General features: G+C 55.6%; 8 protein-coding genes across 8 annotated transcripts; 4 read left to right on the top strand and 4 right to left on the bottom strand.

Annotated features, from left to right (window-relative positions):
- Positions 1 to 302: 302 nt before the first annotated feature.
- Positions 303 to 1,503, bottom strand: LTHEOB_11015 (putative aryl-alcohol dehydrogenase Aad14; the record flags this gene model as incomplete). The annotated part of the gene is made up of 2 exons (XM_035507725.1): positions 303 to 1,235; positions 1,288 to 1,503. 2 exons carry the CDS (start codon positions 1,501 to 1,503, stop codon positions 303 to 305), a joined length of 1,149 nt encoding a protein of 382 aa, XP_035366946.1.
- Positions 1,504 to 2,745: 1,242 nt separating this feature from the next.
- LTHEOB_11014 (Ankyrin and het domain protein) lies at positions 2,746 to 5,653 on the bottom strand (the record flags this gene model as incomplete). Its single annotated transcript, XM_035507724.1, has 4 exons — positions 2,746 to 3,540; positions 3,781 to 4,968; positions 5,023 to 5,209; positions 5,268 to 5,653. The coding sequence occupies 4 exons, from the start codon at positions 5,651 to 5,653 to the stop codon at positions 2,746 to 2,748; spliced, it is 2,556 nt and encodes an 851-aa protein (XP_035366945.1).
- A 477-nt stretch (positions 5,654 to 6,130) lies between these two features.
- LTHEOB_11013 (Oxidoreductase) lies at positions 6,131 to 7,261 on the bottom strand (the record flags this gene model as incomplete). The annotated part of the gene is made up of 2 exons (XM_035507723.1): positions 6,131 to 6,420; positions 6,520 to 7,261. The coding sequence occupies 2 exons, from the start codon at positions 7,259 to 7,261 to the stop codon at positions 6,131 to 6,133; spliced, it is 1,032 nt and encodes a 343-aa protein (XP_035366944.1).
- A 902-nt stretch (positions 7,262 to 8,163) lies between these two features.
- Positions 8,164 to 9,870, top strand: LTHEOB_11012 (putative 4-coumarate--CoA ligase 3; the record flags this gene model as incomplete). Its single annotated transcript, XM_035507722.1, has 2 exons — positions 8,164 to 8,400; positions 8,452 to 9,870. 2 exons carry the CDS (start codon positions 8,164 to 8,166, stop codon positions 9,868 to 9,870), a joined length of 1,656 nt encoding a protein of 551 aa, XP_035366943.1.
- A 589-nt stretch (positions 9,871 to 10,459) lies between these two features.
- LTHEOB_11011 (Phospho-2-dehydro-3-deoxyheptonate aldolase) lies at positions 10,460 to 11,812 on the top strand (the record flags this gene model as incomplete). The annotated part of the gene is made up of 1 exon (XM_035507721.1): positions 10,460 to 11,812. The coding sequence occupies one exon, from the start codon at positions 10,460 to 10,462 to the stop codon at positions 11,810 to 11,812; it is 1,353 nt and encodes a 450-aa protein (XP_035366942.1).
- A 421-nt stretch (positions 11,813 to 12,233) lies between these two features.
- Positions 12,234 to 14,037, top strand: LTHEOB_11010 (putative C6 finger domain protein; the record flags this gene model as incomplete). The annotated part of the gene is made up of 4 exons (XM_035507720.1): positions 12,234 to 12,291; positions 12,349 to 13,181; positions 13,237 to 13,371; positions 13,615 to 14,037. The coding sequence occupies 4 exons, from the start codon at positions 12,234 to 12,236 to the stop codon at positions 14,035 to 14,037; spliced, it is 1,449 nt and encodes a 482-aa protein (XP_035366941.1).
- A 110-nt stretch (positions 14,038 to 14,147) lies between these two features.
- Positions 14,148 to 16,224, bottom strand: LTHEOB_11009 (putative efflux pump antibiotic resistance protein; the record flags this gene model as incomplete). Its single annotated transcript, XM_035507718.1, has 9 exons — positions 14,148 to 14,186; positions 14,242 to 14,299; positions 14,352 to 14,562; positions 14,615 to 14,770; positions 14,823 to 15,481; positions 15,537 to 15,794; positions 15,849 to 15,901; positions 15,960 to 16,040; positions 16,105 to 16,224. The coding sequence occupies 9 exons, from the start codon at positions 16,222 to 16,224 to the stop codon at positions 14,148 to 14,150; spliced, it is 1,635 nt and encodes a 544-aa protein (XP_035366940.1).
- A 490-nt stretch (positions 16,225 to 16,714) lies between these two features.
- On the top strand, positions 16,715 to 18,115 carry LTHEOB_11008 (Methyltransferase; the record flags this gene model as incomplete). Its single annotated transcript, XM_035507717.1, has 3 exons — positions 16,715 to 16,949; positions 17,369 to 17,923; positions 17,982 to 18,115. 3 exons carry the CDS (start codon positions 16,715 to 16,717, stop codon positions 18,113 to 18,115), a joined length of 924 nt encoding a protein of 307 aa, XP_035366939.1.
- Between the last annotated feature and the right edge of the window lie 252 nt (positions 18,116 to 18,367).

Below are 18,367 nucleotides of genomic sequence, written 5' to 3'. Positions count from 1 at the left end.
AAAAGGGCAGTGTTAGAGCCTGCAAGAGACCAACCTGCTTCTGGAGTCTGCTAGTAAATATCAATTTGTCTTGGTACACCAAGTCTTCAATATTTGACATAAGTGGGCAGTTGAGGCTGTCATCCAGACGTCAATGTGAAATCAACAATTGCACACTCACGTTCGGAAGATAGCTTAAACCGCACATGAAATGAGTAAAAATGATTGTCGTCTGACCTAACATATTCCAGATCTTTGCCTCTGAAAGAAATATGACACGTCGAAATTTGCCCTGAAGTCGTTCATCAGGCCATCCCTGGAATCTACGCCTGATCGATAGACTTGGGATACTTGACCCAAGCCATTGGAGCACTGGAAACGTGATCCGGTCCCGATTCACCCTTGACGTGCGGATCCTCGCCGATGAAGTTGGTCGGGAAGCCGATGTCGAGCGGGCTGCTATTCTCCAGGTAGGCAATCTGCTCTGGAGTGAGCCGCATCTTCAGCGCCTGGATATTGTCATGCAGGTACTCGACCTTCCGGCCGCCGATTATCGGGAAGACATTCGTCGTCTTGGCCATGACGTACGCTATCGCTACAGCAGTTAGAGACTTGATGCCGTGCTCCTCGGCGACCTTTTCGAGAGCAGCGCTGATACGCTCTTCGGCCTCTGTTACGCCACCCATAAAGGAGCGCACGCCCTCGCCGCTGCGCTGCCGCGCCTTAAGCACTTCCTTTGTCTTGAAATGCCCGCCACCGAGCACGTCCCAGGGCGCAAGCGCCATGCCATAATGGCGTGCCATGGGAATGATCTCGCGTTCAAAGTCACGACGAAGTACATTCCAGCGCCCCTGGTAAATGCTAAACGGCGTCTTACCGTGCGCTTTCGCATACTCATTGGCGGCTGCCACGATCCAGGCCGGCGTATCCGAAATGCCCGGGTACAGCACCTTGCCCTGCTGAACTAGCACGTGCAGGCTGTCAATGACTTCCTCAATCGACGTCGTGTAGTCCCAGAAGTGCAGGTACAGGATGTCGATCCAGTCGGTGCGGAGCTTCTTCAGAGAGTCGCGCACACTCACGTGCAGACAGCGCCGGTGGTTGCCGTGGCTATTGGGCGCTTTGCCTTTGCCAACTGCGTACGAGCGGTAGTTCGACGTATACTTGGTAGCAATGACCAGCTGGTCCCGGTTGCCGCGCTCGGCCATCCATTCGCCAATCCACTCTTCTGACTGCTCATTTTGGTAGTTACTGGCCTGGAAAATCTTCAGTATTTTGCCGAGCAAGTAGACTGTGCTTCGAGCTTACGGTGTCGATGAAATTACCACCGGCTTCGACAAAGGCGTCGAGCAGTTTAAACGATTGGGTTTTATCTGTACTGCCTAAGACATTGGACCAGGCATCGCCAATAGACATGGCCCCGAGCTGCAGAGGGGAGACGCGGATTCCTGCCGTAGATGAGAGGATGCGGTACCGGCCCAGCTCAGTCGGGGGCACTGGCGCAGAGGGCTTAGTGTCAGACATTGCGAAACTGGATTGAGTAGCAAAATGTTCGTAGCTTGATTGAGAAATGTGGTAGATTGTAGTGGAACGAAGCTTCTGTGCTGGCATGACTGAATCAATGCAATTTATGATCGATTGACAACCAAGCAAGCCGATTTGAACTAGCATGTACCCATATGCGACGTCGCCATGAAACAGAACCCTGACTAAACCATTGCCAAGGAAAGGAGCTGGAACCTTGAGTTCTCACGTCAGCTTCGACTACATGCAGGATTCAGTGAACCAGTGTCCTACGACCCCGCGATCTCGCGATCTGACTTCAGAAACGCAGCCAATTGTTGCTCCTGTATTTCGGCTTGGTAGCGGCTTAGAAACTTTGTTAGATGTGTGAAACGGGCTACATACATCGGCGCGCATTGGTCTGGGATGACTCGGCTGGGCTTGGCAATGTTCATTGTTCCTTCTGTCCTGCGGCACAGCTGCACCGACAGCGGTCCGGTTGTCTTAATGCGGGGAATACTGCCCATTAACAGTGCGACGTGCTTATCATTTGAGAGCCACCAAATGATCTACATCTTTACTAGTTTCTCATTCCTCACACTTTACTAACGCCGCCTCTTCTTCCTATTCCTTGGCCAGGCGTTATTCCGAAAAGTAGAAAGGCGTGTGTGGCGCCCCGCATATCTTCTGCTGACTGATTTTACCACATAATATTACTTGACAAGCGCGTGGTTGTCCTGATGCCTCGGTATGTCTTCAAAGCTTTTGAGTGGCTCTTGCATTTAGACACCGTTAATCTACTTCTTACGCTGAAAATAGGTGATCTACGACATCAAATTCGATATGTGCCACCACGCTACATATGCCAGGATCTGTCTGCTTTTCCGGTTTCATCACCAACGCCAGCCGATCAACGACAAACGTCTGCGATAGCATACTTCGATCGTTTGTAATCCGACATTTTGGTTACCACTCATTGATGGTGTGATCACTTACGATGACCCAGAGCCTTATAGATCCATTATTAAGTGCCTATATGTCTACTACGCACATCAGCAAAATCTCTAAACAATGAATCTACTTATTTGTGACAGGAGCGCATGAAGTCTATATACCGAGCTTTCGCTTTACTTGAAATCACCGTGCCATCGACCGCTAACCTAGACGGCCTCACACACTGCGGTGAGACCCCTACAGTTCCTGGGCTGATTTGCGAGAGCACAACGGCCAGCTTCCCCATCACGTCTCTCCAGATTTGTGGTTCTAGACGATACAGACAGGCTCCATCCTTTGCTTCTGACATAGCAGATCCTTGAAATCGACCTCCGAAAGGTATGCTTCGCCTACAAGTTGATATTCCCCAGGTGCGCTTTGACGCAGCAGATATGGCACATTAGCCCCCTCCAAAACAAATATAGCGTCACCAGCTGTGACCTGGTTGGGGCCTGTTCCAAGCACACAGGTACCCGTGGTCCTGAATATGCGCCTAGAAGAATCTAAGCTCTTGCGCCTGAAAAAGCTGCTGCATGCTGGAATAGTCGAGGCCGTGATGAAGTACAAGTGGCTCCATCTTTCACTACCGGCACGAAATGTCTCCGGGTCCGCCCACTCCTTGAGCATCTTGTTCCTCTCGACGTCAATGCCTAGGTGCGCAAAAATGTGTTCTAGTAGTTCAAGTAACATGAGCCTCCTCTCGTCGGGCCGGAGGCAGTAGCTACCGTTCTTTGGCTGCACCGTTCGAGTGATGTCTCCTCTACCATCTTCCACGTACGTGGTTCTATGGTCAACGATTTCCAAAAGGGAATTCCAGAGGATCCACTGTAGCATTTGATTGTCGAGGGGTTCAAAATCGCCGTCTGTTGTCTCATACTCAATCATCGCTTTGAAAAGCGCCCGTCGCCTCTCAGTAGGCGATTTTGTGACCATAGCAATGACCAGAAGAACTGACGATACCAAGCCCTCAAGCTGGTCTCCGACATCGAGCAAAGAAGTAGTTGCGGTCTCAGCAACGGTATCGAACACGTACCCGTGAGCGATCAGCCTTCCTTCATGTGTAATCTGAACTGGCTGAGTATTCACGAGGCTATGTAGGCGTCCGATTCCTCGCAATCTGATTGGTGATTCCGATCCTAGGGAGGGGGCCCACGACGGCATTCCGGGGGTAGTGGGACCGGCTAAAGAAAGGGCAGGAATGCCGCATGTTTCTAGAAGTGCTTGCTCTGTCCTGACAAACAGATCCAGGGGAGATATGGTATAATCCGGATTGACGAGTTTGTGTGCCTCTGTGAATGACCTTACCGCAAAGACCTTGTCCCGCACGTCTGTTGCCTTTGCATTACGGCTCAAGGACAGAGCTGAAATCATGGAAATTTTGCCCCCATGTTTCTTCAACTGTAGTCTCGTGCGCTCCATGTCGATGACTGCTGCCTCTGTGTGGAACCTGCCGGCCAAAGTGAGGTTCCGCATACGGTCCCATCCCGCTGGAACCTGGTTCTCTTCAAGCCTGTAAACCCCGTCATTACCAAATTGCCAGCGCTGAAAACCAGTAACGATGCTGGCAGCCAAGACAAATGTGCTCCATGGTATGACAACGGTGCCACACAACACAGTGAGATGGCCAGCCATGCACATCTCCTGGATGGTCCATGCTCGGTCGAACCAGGCTCGCTTGAACAAGTTGCAGCCCTGGACCAGATTCAACTTTGCCTCCTCAAAGAATGAATCCAACCACTCCTTTGCAACCCTGGCATGCTTGGAATCAGCCTCGAGGATGCTTGCCGGATTCTCGAGCAGTTTCTCCATCGCGTCTTCGTCCACCCGTGCCTCCTCCAACCTCCAAATCTCCCGCAGCGCCTCCATCGTTTCGTCGGCATAATGCTCGCGCTCCGGGCCCAGCCATATCACGACCGAAGACGCCATCTTGTAAATCTCGCCCATCATCGCGACCTGGCCGGCCTTCTCCTCACTGTCCTCCTGGTTGATGCAGATGGCGTCGATCCAGAAATACTCCTCCTCGGCCGGCAGCCTCTTCAACCCCGTCTCCCGCTGCGGCACCGGGGAACCATGCCTGCGCTCCCAGCCCGTTAGGAACCGCTCGACGTTCTTGTAGTTCCCGTGGCGGCAATGGCCCGCGCCGATCAGCGGCGTGTCGCCCCGGCCGTTCGTCCAGCGCAAATCGCTGCCGGCCAGCACGAGCGCTTTCACGACGTCGTCGTGCCCGTTCCCCGCCGCGTAGTGCAGCGCCGTCTCGCCGAACGCGTCACGCGCCCCGACGTCGGCGCCCCCGCGCAGCAGCCGCACCACCTGCCGCAGGTTGCCTACTTCGGCGTAGTAGATGAGAGGCGTCTTGTCGTACACCAGCCGCGGCTCGTCGTTGCATGTTGCGGGTGCCGAGAGGCGGAGGAGGGCGTCGTGCAGGTTGCGCTGCACCGAGAAGCGCTTGCCGTTGCATTGGATCATGATGCGCTCTGCGTAACGCTGTTGGAGCTATCGAGGCTGAGTTTGGGTACGTGGCTTTTGCTTGTGAAAAGAGGCTCTTACTGCTGGTGATGCCGTGCTGAATGGGCTACCCCATGTGTAGGACAGTGCAGCAAACGGGGGGTGATGACCCAGTTCGAATGTCTCCATCTGGCACTTGACAAACTCCCCTTCGTTGTCGAAGCGAGAGAGTCGCAGAAGCCTGATTGATTTTGCATTGGGTAAAGGTGTGTATTGGAATATCTTGGAGCTATATAGTTGATTAGCGTGGAAGAGGAGTCTCTATAGTCCCGGGAACAAAAGCTTACTCTTCTTTTGACCCTCCCTCAAAGACCATACCATTCTCGCCGGCTTTATTGACCCAATGTAACTTGCCATTCGAGTTTTTCAGATAGTTGTTCAAATCAATCTTGAGGTAGTTATTTAGATCGATGGCTGTACTTTTGGATGCAAGGTCCCCACTCGGATCCACGTCGCGCATATTCGCGTGGAGCACGGTTCCCTCGAGCCAAGCGTGGATCGGGAAATCCTGATCAGTGCCAGTGTCGAGCGATAAAGCGTTGCCTCTTCTTCTAAGCACTTCGCGTAAAGGGAACTCGGCATCCTTCCACGCGCCTGTGAAATCTTGGCATTCAGCCCGAAGGATCAGTCCGTCATCAAGTCGGATATTCCGTGAATTCTGCGAGAATGCCATGCCTGCGTGTTTCTGTTGGTGGAGATGATGGTGTGGGTGCGGCAAAACTACGCGCTGATAAGCCTAAAAAGGGGCCAAGTTTTAGCCCCCACTTGCTGCGCCGCAGGAGTTGCAATTAGGCGAATAAGAATGCTTGGGTAGAGCCTAATCTTAGAGGGTCTAGTCACCAGCAATCATACAGGGGGTGTTGCAGCCGACGGCTAGCGTGGATTCAATTTTCGCTCACACCATGATTAATTATACATTCACGTCAATAAGCTTTATGAGTTGGACGAGTAGAATCCATCGCTCAAGAATCAGTTTTGCATTTGCTCAATACAGACCGGAAGTTTTAAATTTTTACTCGAATTTCGGCCAGTAAAGCAGTCAGGGTGAAGGGAAGGGCTAGCCCAACCTGCCCGACTCTCTTGTAAAAGGTCCAAATTTGGAAAAGCTAAAAGGAAGAAGAAATTTCCCAACCCAAAGCCAACGACTAACTTAGCTGTTGCCCTTCACGTGCAACGCCCTCACCTTCTGCTTCACATGCTCTCCGGACACCACGGCATCAAACTGCTTCGGACGCTCCTTCGAGATACACTCAGGAATAGGCCCAATGAGCGCATCGGCATTGAAGTGTCCGAAAAAGGCAATCGAGTAGCGGGCTGGGATGAGCGATTCCGCCGTCTCCGGGTCCTCCGCCGAGCTGCGGCGAGGCGCAGGCGGCTCGACGACACGGTGCAGCGTGGACGCAAGCATGCCGTTGAAGAGTCGGGAAAGGAGGTCGCCGACTGGCCGTGATCCCATTTGTCAGCACATGCAACAAGGATGTCGGGAAAGAGGGTGAAGATGTGACGACAGGTCCATCGCTGGGGAACTACTTCACTCACCATTGACGACGGCGCATCCCTCCTTCCGGGGGACGTAATGCCACTCCCCATCCTTCCCCTTCACCTGCAAGCCCTTGCCCGAGTCATTAAACAGCAACGTCATGCAGCCGTAATCTGTATGCTCGCTCGCGCGCACCCGCTCCTTGAACTCGCGTCTCTCGGCCTCGGGGTAGTACAGCAGTGCGACAAAATGGTTCCGCTCCTCGACCAGCGGCGCCAGCGCCTCTCTCCTTAGGCCGACCTGCTCCGATAGCGCGCCGAGTAGCGTCCGCACGACCTCGCTGCCGCGGTCGAAGAAGTCCGTGACGTCGGCCCGCAGCTCTGGCAGCGCGGCGGGCCACTGGTTCGCGCGCGCCGCGTCCGTCTCGTCGTCGCGGTACATGCCGAAGAACTCCTTCAGGTCCGCGCGCGCCGGGTTTGCTGCAAACCGCGTCGGGTTCGAGTAGCCCTGGCTGGGCCCTCGCGCGCGGTCGAGCCGACCCAGCACCGATTCCTTGTCGGCCGCGGGCAGCGCAAAGAACTGCCGGCTACGCGCGAAGAGCGGTTCGACGACGGCCGACGGGGAGAAGATGGTTGGGGCGCGCAGGTAGACGAAGCCGACGTCGCGGAGGGCATGGAAGAGCTTTTGCTTTTCCAGCGCCGCCGCGGCGTGATGTTTGTCGTCGTCGCCGGTTGGAGAGGATCCACCGCCGGCGAGGATCGAGTAGTCGACGACGGGGAGGGCGGCAGGCTCGAAGGGCATGGTTTGGATGGGTTCGTTACACGAGCAGGAACGCGATTGGAGGGAAGAAAGAGACCTCACCACTGCGATATCTTTTTCCTATTCAGAATGCGGCTTGTTGGTACTGTTCCGATCCTGCTATCTTTTATCTCTTATAGTCCAAGCGCCTCCGGACGAGCGTTGAAAAAGGTGGAGTGATTGTTCGGACATGGAGGAAGGAGCAGTACTTTGCCTGACACCTGGAATGAGGCGTCAACTATGGCCCTGGCTTGACATTCGGACTCACCAAAACCTCGCGGATGTACGTGACGATGGTCAAGGTACGGCAGGCAGCCGTACGCCGGAGGTACGATACGCCGGAGACCGGAGGAACCACACCCCTGGTGTTGGCTCAGCCCCATTCGTCGGCACGTACTCCGATCTCACATCGACCTGACAGCCAAACGGTCTCGACCCGCCACAATCCTTCCACCTGGTTAAGCGATTCGCCCCGACCGACCGATTACGTTGCCTCCTGCCAAATGCAGACAATGGGCCGGGCCGTCAGCACGATTTTTTCCTATTGATCCCTTTGCTTTTTCCTTTCTCCATCCGGCTCCTTCCAGCGCTGTTGCGCCATATGAGCAACACAGGGACGAACATGTCCGGTGATCCTTCGGAGCGATGCGTGAAGGACCACGGAAACCGTGAGCACGGAGTAACATTCATGCCGTACGACGAGTGGACGACGACGATGCCCATTTTGTCAGATTCACTTGCGGAGGTACGACGGCTTGCTGGAACGGCGCGGCCTAGATGCATGACTATAAAACTGGATCTCGTGAGACATTCACAAGAGCTTCTGGTTGGAATTGATCGCGTGCAGTCGAGATCAACTTCAGTTTGTCACAAAACAGTCTTCAACAACTTACAAGATTATCAAAATGGTCTTCAAATCCAGATTTCCTGAACCCGAGCCTGCCACCGAGGATGTCTTTCGATGGATTTTCCACCATCGTCGAGACTATCCTTCGGACAGGGTCATCTACCGCGTCGATGGCAGCAATGAGACTCTGACCGTGGCTGAGCTGGAACGCAAAAGCCGCCAATTCGCCTACGCGCTGGTGAATAGGTACTCTGTCAAGCCAGGGGATACTATTGGGATTCTGGCTTCGGATTCGGTACATGTTCTGCTGAGTTGAGTACGATGACATCAAACTAACAACGTGAAGATCGGGTACCCAATCGCCTACCTCGGAATACTCGCAGCTGGGGCCATAGTCGAACTGGTGCCTCTGCAGAAAGAGCTGGCGGCGAAGGATGTCACGTCTCGGCTGGACCAGGCTGAAGCGAAGCTGCTCGTCACAGACCTACCTCTGCTCAGTAAGGCACTCGAAGCATGCGCGACTTTGCCATCCGTCGCGCTCCTCGCTCTTGATGGCACAAGCTCCCAGCTCAATTTTTTCAACGATGGGTGTCCCGAGTACCACGGCTTCCACCTGGAGACGCGAGAAGAAGCGGAATCTACTGTTGCCTTCGTCAACAGGACCAGCGGTTCTACTGGTACCATGAAGTCTGTTCAGACGACACACGGATACTTCATCGCCGTCCTGCAGTCCACGCTGCACACTATTCCCGCCAACACGGACCCAGACAAAGACACATGGCTGTCATCCTTGTCTCTGGGCTTCTTCATCAACGCCAAGCTGCACATGGGCCTGAACATCTTGTTAGGCATTCCGGTGGTTATCATGCAGAAGCCCTTCGATCCCACCACTTTCGACATTGTCGAGCGCCACAAGATCACTTTCTTATTCGTCCCGCCGGCTCTTGCAGCCCCGCTAGCCAATTACGACACCTCCAAGACGAAGCCCGACGTCAGCAGCATCAAATGGCTGCTCTCTGCAGGAGCGCCCATGCATGAGGGGCTGCAGCGGAAGATCTCTAGGATCCTCAACAATGTCCACATCGACATGGAATGGGGGACGTCGGAGACGTTACTCATCGCGATTCAGACTGACGGCCACGACAGCCCGGCTGGATCGAGTGGCGTCCTGGTCAACGGCATGGAAGCGAGAGTGGTCGATACGACGACCGGAGAGGATCTGGGACCAGGTGACCGAGGCGAGATCCTCGTCCGTAACTCGGTGTGCCCATTCGGAGGCTACAAGAACAATGCTCTTGCCAACGCAGCTGCGTTTGACGAGGATGGTTGGTATCACAGCGGAGACTTTGGGTACATCGATGCGGACAACAACGTCTTCATCACGGACAGGCTCAAAGAGCTCATCCGTGTTGGCGGTGGCTATGGCGTGCACGTCGCAGCCACTGAGATTGAGGCCGTTCTGTTCGAGCACCCAGCTGTAGCCCAGGTGGTGGTGACTGGGTGTGTGAACGAAGTCACTGCTACAGAGCACCCAACGGCGTTTGTAGTGTTGAGCTCGGAGGGAGAGAAGGACAGGATTGCCTCACATGCAAGCCTTGAAGCGTGGGCAGCTGAAAAGTTGAACGGGCTGCAGCAACTCACCGGAGGCTTTGTTTTCTTGCCAAAGTTGCCTACTGTAAGCTTCAAGATCAACCGGAGGGCTCTGAAGGGTCTTTCGAAGCTTGATAGCATTGCCCAAAGTGGACCGCGGTACCTGGAAGTCTAAGGCGGCAGAGAATGGCCGTGTGTCGCGAATGGCGTTTTTGAGATCTCGCATTTTCCCTCCTTGGTAGTCTAGATAAGCTCATTGCAATGCAAGGATCTCTGAAACAAGCAAGTCGTATTTGCCTGGGCATAGTGCAAAGAAGAAAGCGAAACCGAGCCGGTGCGAATGCTCCGATGCAGTGTGATTGGTTATTGATGCTTCGTGATTGACGAATGGTAATCTCCGGACAACAGTTCGCCGGAGTGTAGAGAGATGCGTATGCAGGTGCGTACGGAGAGGGCAGCCGTGCTGCACGCCACGATCCACCACCAACCAACTCCGCCGAATCCTTCGGGCATGTTTGAGGAAGGCGTATCTGCCTGCGCTAGCACAGGGACTCCGTTAACCGACGTCAGCACATGTCGGAGTTCGAGGGTACGGCAGCAAGACACGCCGAGAGGTTGTGGACTAGGAGCGGAGGCATACATAGACTGTCAGGACATATCCGAAAGGAGCTATTGGATATAAACTGTGGCAGGGGGTCGAGCGGCGGAGTCCCTCACAATCTTCTGTTACTCATCGTTTGTTCAACAAAGCATTTGTCTTGACGATGCCGACCTTGGCTCAGATACAGTCCTCGAGCACGGGATCCCGTGCTCCTGTCATCCACTTGGAAGCAACTACATGCACCACCATTGGCCATGAGCATTGGTCTCCAGACTCGTGGCAGTCAAAGCCCATCAGTCAGGAGATTGAATACGCCGACCAGGGCGCGCTTGACCGCGTGTGCGCGCAGCTGCGGACCATGCGTCCTCTCATCGCACCAGCACGCATCGAAGCGCTCCGGCGCAAGCTGGCAGAGGTGGCGAACGGGCGGGCATTCGTGATGCAAGGTGGAGACTGCGCCGAAAGTTTCGACGACGTGCGCGGAGACATCATTGCAGGGAAAAGGGCGTTGCTATCGCAACAGAGCCAGGCGCTGCAGCTGGCGCTGGGTAAGCCGGTTGTGGAGATCGGACGCATGGCCGGGCAGTTTGCAAAGCCCAGGTCGGCGGCTTTCGAGGTGCTGGCGGACGGCAGGCAGGTCCCACCGTTCAAGGGCGACAACATCAACAGCCGCGATACGACAGCTCGCATGCCGGATCCACGCCGACTGCTGGTTGGCCACCACCTAGCGGCGACGACCCTGGCATTCCTGGAACTTCTTGATGGGCAAAGCAGCGGCCAGACAATGCACACATCGCACGAGGCGCTCAATCTGCACCTCGAGTCAGCCGTCACGCACGGACATTACAACACTGCGGCTGATTTCCTCTGGATTGGTGAACGTACGCGTCGGCTTGATGGGGCACACGTCGAGTACTGCCGTGGGCTGCGGAACCCAGTAGGCGTCAAATTGGGGCCTGGCACCGACGCCGGGGAGCTGGTACGCCTCCTGGCTATCCTGGATCCAACAAGAAGCCCGGGGAGAGTTACACTCATCACGCGGCTGGGCGCCGTACAGGTTGAACGCGTGCTGCCGCGGCTGATTGCGGCTGTGAAAGCGAGCGGACACGTGCCGGTGTGGATGTGCGACCCTTGTCACGGCAACACCTTCAGCACGGCCGACGGCGTGAAAACACGGATGGTGGAATCGGTGGCGGCAGAAGTGCGCAAGACGTTTGAGGTGCATGCGCGGTGCGGATCACACCTGGGCGGACTCCACTTGGAGCAGACGGGCGAGGAGGTTACTGAGTGCGTTGAGCGTGCGCAGGCGCTGAACGATGCCGTTAGCTTCCCACACTATCGCTCGCTGTGCGACCCGCGACTATCACCTGGGCAAGCCATGAAGGTGGTGCAAGCGCTGACGGCAGCGGCAGCCCGGGGAGCAGATGACGAGATTGCGATTCTACCGGCGACGGCTCATGCCGTGGGCGAACAGGCAGCAGAGGTTCGCTTGGTTGTGGAGCAGAGCGTGCTGTAGGGGCCATAGATTAGAAAACATGCAGCAATGGAGTTTTGACATTGAGTGTTGTGCGTTCAAGTGCGGGGCGACGCGCAGCGGAAGGAGCGACGGAAAAGGCGCACGCCCTGAGCCAAGCTCGGCTCGGGACCTCCCGCGCAGAGGCCTTGGGAGGGCCTGTTGCTGCCTTCCCCCACAGGCCAACGGTTCGCCAATCGCCTCCTCCAGCTCTGGACCATCCCGCGCTCGCTTCGCCCATACAACGCGCCCGCGATAATCATGGCTGCTGCTCCGGCGCAGCCACCCAGCGGCGCATCGCCAGGAAGGAGCCTGGGGGCTGAATGGCGCGAGGGCCCTTGTTGCCCGTCTTTCTAGACGCCGTCGCCCGCTCTTCCGCCATCATTCCCCTCCCTCCGCTGATCACAACCACACCATATCCACAATGTCAGAGGATGCGCAGCGCTTCGCCTGCCCGCTCTGCGACAAGCAGTTTGCTCGCCGTGAGCCTGCCCTCGCGCGCCTTTCCGTCTGACGTCTCAGCTGACTCGCCCCACCAGGCGACTTGATGGCCCGCCATCACCGCCGCTGCCAGAACGCTTCCAAGACATCGAAACGCAAGGCCTGCGACGATTGCGTCCGCACCAAGTCCAAATGCTGCCTCACCCGCCCAGCATGCTCTCGCTGCCTTGCTCGCCGCCAGCCCTGCTCGTTCCAGACCTCCAGCCAACAACCCGTCCGTCAGCATGACGCCGATACAGATGCGCTGCTTCACTCGCTGCAGATGGAAGGCTTACAGGGCTCCACGAGCCCCATAATCTGGTCGCCGCGCGCGGGTTCGGCTGAAATGCCCACCCCCGGTGCTTTTGGTGACCTGCTGGCGACTCCCAAGTCTAGCATGCATCCAGCGCTAAACGCTGGCGGCCCTCCGGACTTATATCTGCCTGACTGGTCCAGCCTCTTTCCTCAGGCGCTCCTGCAAGGGACCGATCTACCTAGCACCGGAAGCGACACAATGCCGCCCTTTTTTGAGTCTTCGAGCGGCCAAGGCGGCCGTTTGACTGGTGACACGCCATCCTCTGCCGCCTCATCAACCTCGTCGGGCCCTCGTCACCTCGATCTGCCTTTGTCTGACAAGCACCGTCGCACGTTTACGCATGAGGACCTTTTGACAATCGTATGCAACTACGCCGACCTATTAATGGAGGACGATTACAGGTCCCCGCTCGTCCACCATACACTGTACGCCTTCCAAGGCTCTTACGGTGATATCACAGCCATGGTCCAATCGAGAACTGCCCTGTGCTACCATTCAGCCACTGCCAATGAGAGAAGTGCTCGCTTCGCTCGCCGCGCAACCGCCGCCCAGCGTGAGCGTCTGATGCACGAATTTGTGAGTCCCTCCCGCGGCTTGGTCGTTGCGTCCTACTAACCCGTGACAGCATCAGTTGTCGTGTGTTGAAGAGTGGGATGCGCTCCATGCAATGCTTATCTACCAAATCTCGGCTTTATTGGATAATGGCGAGGGCAGCTCCAAAACCAACATGAAGGCAGCTGAAATCCATATTCCGTTTCTTCTCAAGGTAGGAGATTCACCTCCGCCGTTCGCATCGGATTTCATCATTCCAACTTGGTTAACTCCAAGAAGCTCGCATGCTTGTCACGTGGGTAGTTGAATCTCATGTCCGGATGGATTGCTCAGGTTTCAATCTCGCATCCATTGGACATTTGCTGCAACTGCCCACTGACGAAGAGTGCAGTATCAAAGATGAAATCTCGTGCAATCCACTATAGTTGCCTTCATATTCTAACGCGTGTGCAAACAGATGGCCCGAATATTCCGCAAGAACCATTCTCAAGAGCTAAGTTCTGGTGGTGCGGCCAACTGGGCCAGCTGGCTCGTGGCCGAAACCGTCCGTCGCACGCTCTTCATGGTCAACATCATCAACATCCTCACCGGCAGTGACGAGAACGGTCGTGCGTCTTACTACTATGAGCCGCTGGATGATGATTACATCTTTTCCATGCCGCTGCCGGCCCCCAATGATGTGTGGGGAGCTCGGTCAGCCACGGAATGGCGTGATGCTCGTGAGCGGTCTGGGTGGTCGGATGAACTCGCCGACACCCTTGACAGCATCAAAGGGCCGGACCGCGATCAAGTCCTTGCACGCCTGTACTCCGCCGAACCGGGACTTTCAAGTTCATCCGCACTGCGAGATTTGATCATTGCTTGTCATTTACTACTCTAGACTTTCGTTCCTTCGCCATTTTACAATTTCCTTCCAAGAGATTTATCACCTGGAGTTTGGGTCCGTTTTCTATCGTTCAAAAGACAAAGATAGACTTTACTGACGATCATCTATTCCAAACCAGCCATGACTCGGCCAATGTTCTTCCTCTGTTTTCGTGTCAGTGTTGCTGTCGCCAAACCCTGTCATCCCTGCCACACGTACCTTGATGAAAACACAGCAAATCAGTCCCACCGCACCGGCAACATACACCGGAATGAAACTGAAATCACTTTTTCAGTACTGAAATATCACGTCTGCAAAGGATCACTTACACCTTGGTCAGAGATTTAACGATCACGTCCAGCGCTGCTTTTCTTGTCTCCTCGGGCAATGAGAGGAAGACGCTGCTACTGGTTCCTGAAACGGCACGTTGAATGTCAACCCGGCTCATGTCCGGTAGGAGCGGCTGCAACGAAACGATTGCCCGATTGAGAAAAACGGCCCCGCAGACGGAAAGACCAATAGCAATGCCTCCCAGTTGGCCTAAGGATATGTCAGCATCAGTTGCATCAAGCACTCAAGGATTCCGACGTACCAAGGGTCATGAAGCTCACTCCATCAGCGCTCTCTTCGGGCTTGATGAAGAGGTAGATGACCGTATATCCGGCCTGTACGATGGCGCCAGAACCGAGAGCGAGCAGAGCCTCATAGCCGTATATTGCCGAAGTAGACGTCTCAGCGGTGATCCGCGCTAAAGCCCCTCCAGTCAGCCCAGATCCAGGAAGATTACCATATGAACTTACAGAACAGAGCGCCTCCGATAATGATCAAGATGTTGCCGCCGATGTACCAGTCCTGGAAGGAGCCCCACTTGGACATGACCTGGCCATTGGTGAAGACGGTTGCACTGAGGAGAAAGATGAGAGGCAGGAGACGGACTGCAGACTCCAGTGGCGTATCCCCCCTGGTGAATTGGAAGTAGATGGGAATGTAGTAGATGGGGACAAAGGCAGCTGTGTTTGAAGCAGCCGCGCAGATGAAGAGCAGGACCGCGTCCTTGTTCCAAAGGAACTGCACGGGGAAGACGCGATCCTCGTAGCGGGTCAGGATCTTGAAGCCCTGTTGGATTGCGAACGCCAGGATGAGCACGCCAGCAACGACGAAGAGGGCTATGCTGGGGCCACTGCCCCATGACCACATGGTGCCACCGACATTTGTTGCCATTACAAACGTAGTGATGGCACCAGTGATAAGGACCGAGCCGATGTAGTCGAACCGGGCGAAGCGAGTCGACAAGGGAATCCCCGGAGCAGGATCGGTGCTGGGGATGAGGAAGTAACAGATCACAAGCTGGAAGGCTCCGATAATCGGGTTGATGTAGAAGGCCCAGCGCCAGTCGACTTTGGCAAAGCCTCCGCCCACGACAGGTCCAAGGACGGTGCCGAGGCCCCAGAGAATTCCACTGCAAACAAAAAGTCAGCTTCGGGAAAGGCAATGTGTGGTCAAGTGAGACTAACATGGAGGCCAGGTACAGAGGTCGCTCCGTATCCAACGTGTGGATGAAGGCCAGAGTCAGAGTACCCAGGTACATTCCATTACCACCGACGCCGGCAAGAACACGTCCGACTATCTCCGCAGAAATGTTGGGTGCAGCACCGCAGAGGGCTGATGCGGCTTCGAACAGGAGGGTAGAACCAATGAACAGCCATTTGGTATCAAATGTCGCGTAGACCTTCCCCCAGGACAGGGCGAGGACAACAGCACCGATAGTGAAGCTGAAGGCTCGAGTCAGTACTTCCCCGATTGTACAAGCCGCGGAAAGTTCTTACCCAACCGATAGCCACGTCAATTGGTCAACGGCGTCGAATTCAGTAACGAGGATCTATCAATGTCAGTATCCGCAAGCGAGCCGCGCAATCTTCTGGATCCAAACAACCTACCGGGACCAGATCTGCGACAACGGTATTGTCCAGTGAGAAGAGGAAAATGCTAGACAGCATCACGATGACGACCAGGCACCACTGTAGCCATCGAGTCAGTGATTTCCCCTTGATTGTGCACCGACGCCGAAGGCGTTCTGCTTACCCTCCATCCCCTGATGGCACGTTGGGGTGTGGTTGGCTCGGGCCCTTTTTCGACATCGCTCTGCACGGCGCTGTCCTGCACGTCCGATGCCTTTGCTGACTTGATGGAACTGTCCGACATGATTGAACAAGCTCTTCAGCGATGATGGTTCATGTGCCAGACGAGTAGAGGGACTCGAGGTCTTTTTAAGGCGAAGAGAAAGAGATGCATGATGAGCTCCAAGGCCGCTGTTTCTCTGCATCTGCCTTGGACACGCATCTGTCACGAAGGCGGTCGGGCGGAGTTGGTGCTGACGACATCCGGAAGCGGCTAGTCGACTCCGCAACGACGACCATTTTGCTCCGGCGCTAGCAATCCGGAGATGGACGTCCAGCCTCACCACCCCTGCCTTACCCTGCGTCCGCTACACCAACGCCATCCGACCCCATGCACGTCAGCCCCGATGCACCTTCCGCTGGAAGGATTTCTGTCTGGAATTTTTCCCTTTGGTGTCGACGCATAACTAGCCGTGCGTTCGTCCATTGATTGCAAAGTTGCTCCAGTAGACTCGTGATCGTCACACTACCTACTTCCGTTTTCTTCGATCGATTTGCTCCACCGATTATTCATCATGACCACGCAAATTCTGCCCCAGGATGTTCCTGTCCCTGCCTCGGTCCTCCCGGCTAGCAAAGACGATGCCGTTTTTGCGGGCACCGAGGGTGACTACTTCCTGCCCCACAACAGCGTCGAGATTGAGCGGCTCCAGCGCCAGCACCAGCATATCAAGCTTGCTACCGATGGCAAGCTCGTGCCTGATGTGCTGCCGGCAGGAGCTGCTGTTCTGGACTCCGGGTGTGCCGACGGTGAGTATCTCATCCATTATTCGTTGTCCGTTACAAGTGTTCTCTCTTTCCTGATCGGGGGTCGGGCCGTGCGGTCAGGTGCATGCGAAGCTTAAGCGCAGTATGGCACCCAAGCACACATCATCTGCCTCTCCGCTATGTTTCGTCCGGAACATTCTCACTCTGCATCTCACGTCGATCCTTCCATTTGAAGTTACACTACAGCGGATGACAAGGATTTGACCTTCCCGAAAGTGTCTCGCTAGAGCATAACACCTTGCTTCTATGGGGGACTGAAGGCTATGTCTGGATAGTGTCCTGCACGTTCGGATGTCTGCTTCAGCTGCCCATGCAGAAAGTGTAATCGAGACTTGGGAAAGGCCAAATCTTCGGCAAATCACTCCGAATCGTAACACTAACCCTTGGCGTCTTCTGAACAGGCACCTGGCTTCTGGACCTCCAATCCCAACAGCCCCGCACCTTAGACCTCCACGGCGTCGACCTCAGCCCCGACCTCTTCCGCACGCACCCATCCCTCACGCTGCGCACGCACGATATCCGCACCCCCTTCCCCGCGTCCTTCGGCTTCACGGATCGCTTCGACCTCGTGCACCAGCGCCTCCTCGTGTGGGGTATCCAGGCCGAAGACTGGCCGGCTGCCATCCACCACCTCTCGGCGGCGCTCAAGCCCGGCGTCGGCGTGCTGCAGCTCGTCGAGGCCGAGTGGATCTTGAACGAGGGCGCGCCGGCGAACTGCCCGGAGCAGCGCAAGCTGAACCTGGTGCAGGACTGGGCGACGGCGGGTAGCGGGATGGACGTCCGCGTGTGGGACAAGCTGGAGGGGTTGATGAAGGAAGAAGGGCTGGTCGATGTGGAGCTGCGGAGCTTCGATTTCGGCTACGGGAAGACGGCGAAGGGCGGCGAGGAGGTGCAGCGCCGCAGCGCAGAGTTGTGGGTGGAGAGCTTTAGGCACGTGGCGAGGAAGATTGTGGATGGTGAGTTCACTCGTTCCTCCTACTTAGTCCGTTTTTAGAAGACTAATTGAAGCTGCAGGGGAGGGCATTCCTGGCGTTGCGAAGACGGCGGAGGAGTATCATGAGTTCTTGGACAGGTTGGTGGTGGAGATGAAGACGTATGGATATACGCCGCGGTTGAAGTGGGTCCGGGGCCGTAAGCCTCTTGCGTAAATGGCGAGGGGAGCCATGCTTGGCCGGCGGGCGAATGATGAGTGCAAGTGTGGCTGCATGCATGCAGCAGAGCGGCAACGATAGAATCCACGTTTACTTCCGATTCGGTCTCTTACTTTTTCCAATACATGCAATTCAATGCCTTGCGTCAAGCATGACTGCGGTGTAAGCGGACGAAAGGTGCGGCGGAATGAATGGTCTTGGGTGGCAGGGTGATGCGGTTGTGGCGGCAGGTGCGGAGGCGGCGGCGAT

This window comes from Lasiodiplodia theobromae (assembly GCF_012971845.1).
Source record: "Lasiodiplodia theobromae strain AM2As chromosome Unknown scaffold_43, whole genome shotgun sequence".
Taxonomy (NCBI): domain Eukaryota; kingdom Fungi; phylum Ascomycota; class Dothideomycetes; order Botryosphaeriales; family Botryosphaeriaceae; genus Lasiodiplodia; species Lasiodiplodia theobromae.
Note: the sequence above shows the minus strand (reverse complement) of the source record. Positions and strands in the feature narration are given on the sequence as shown.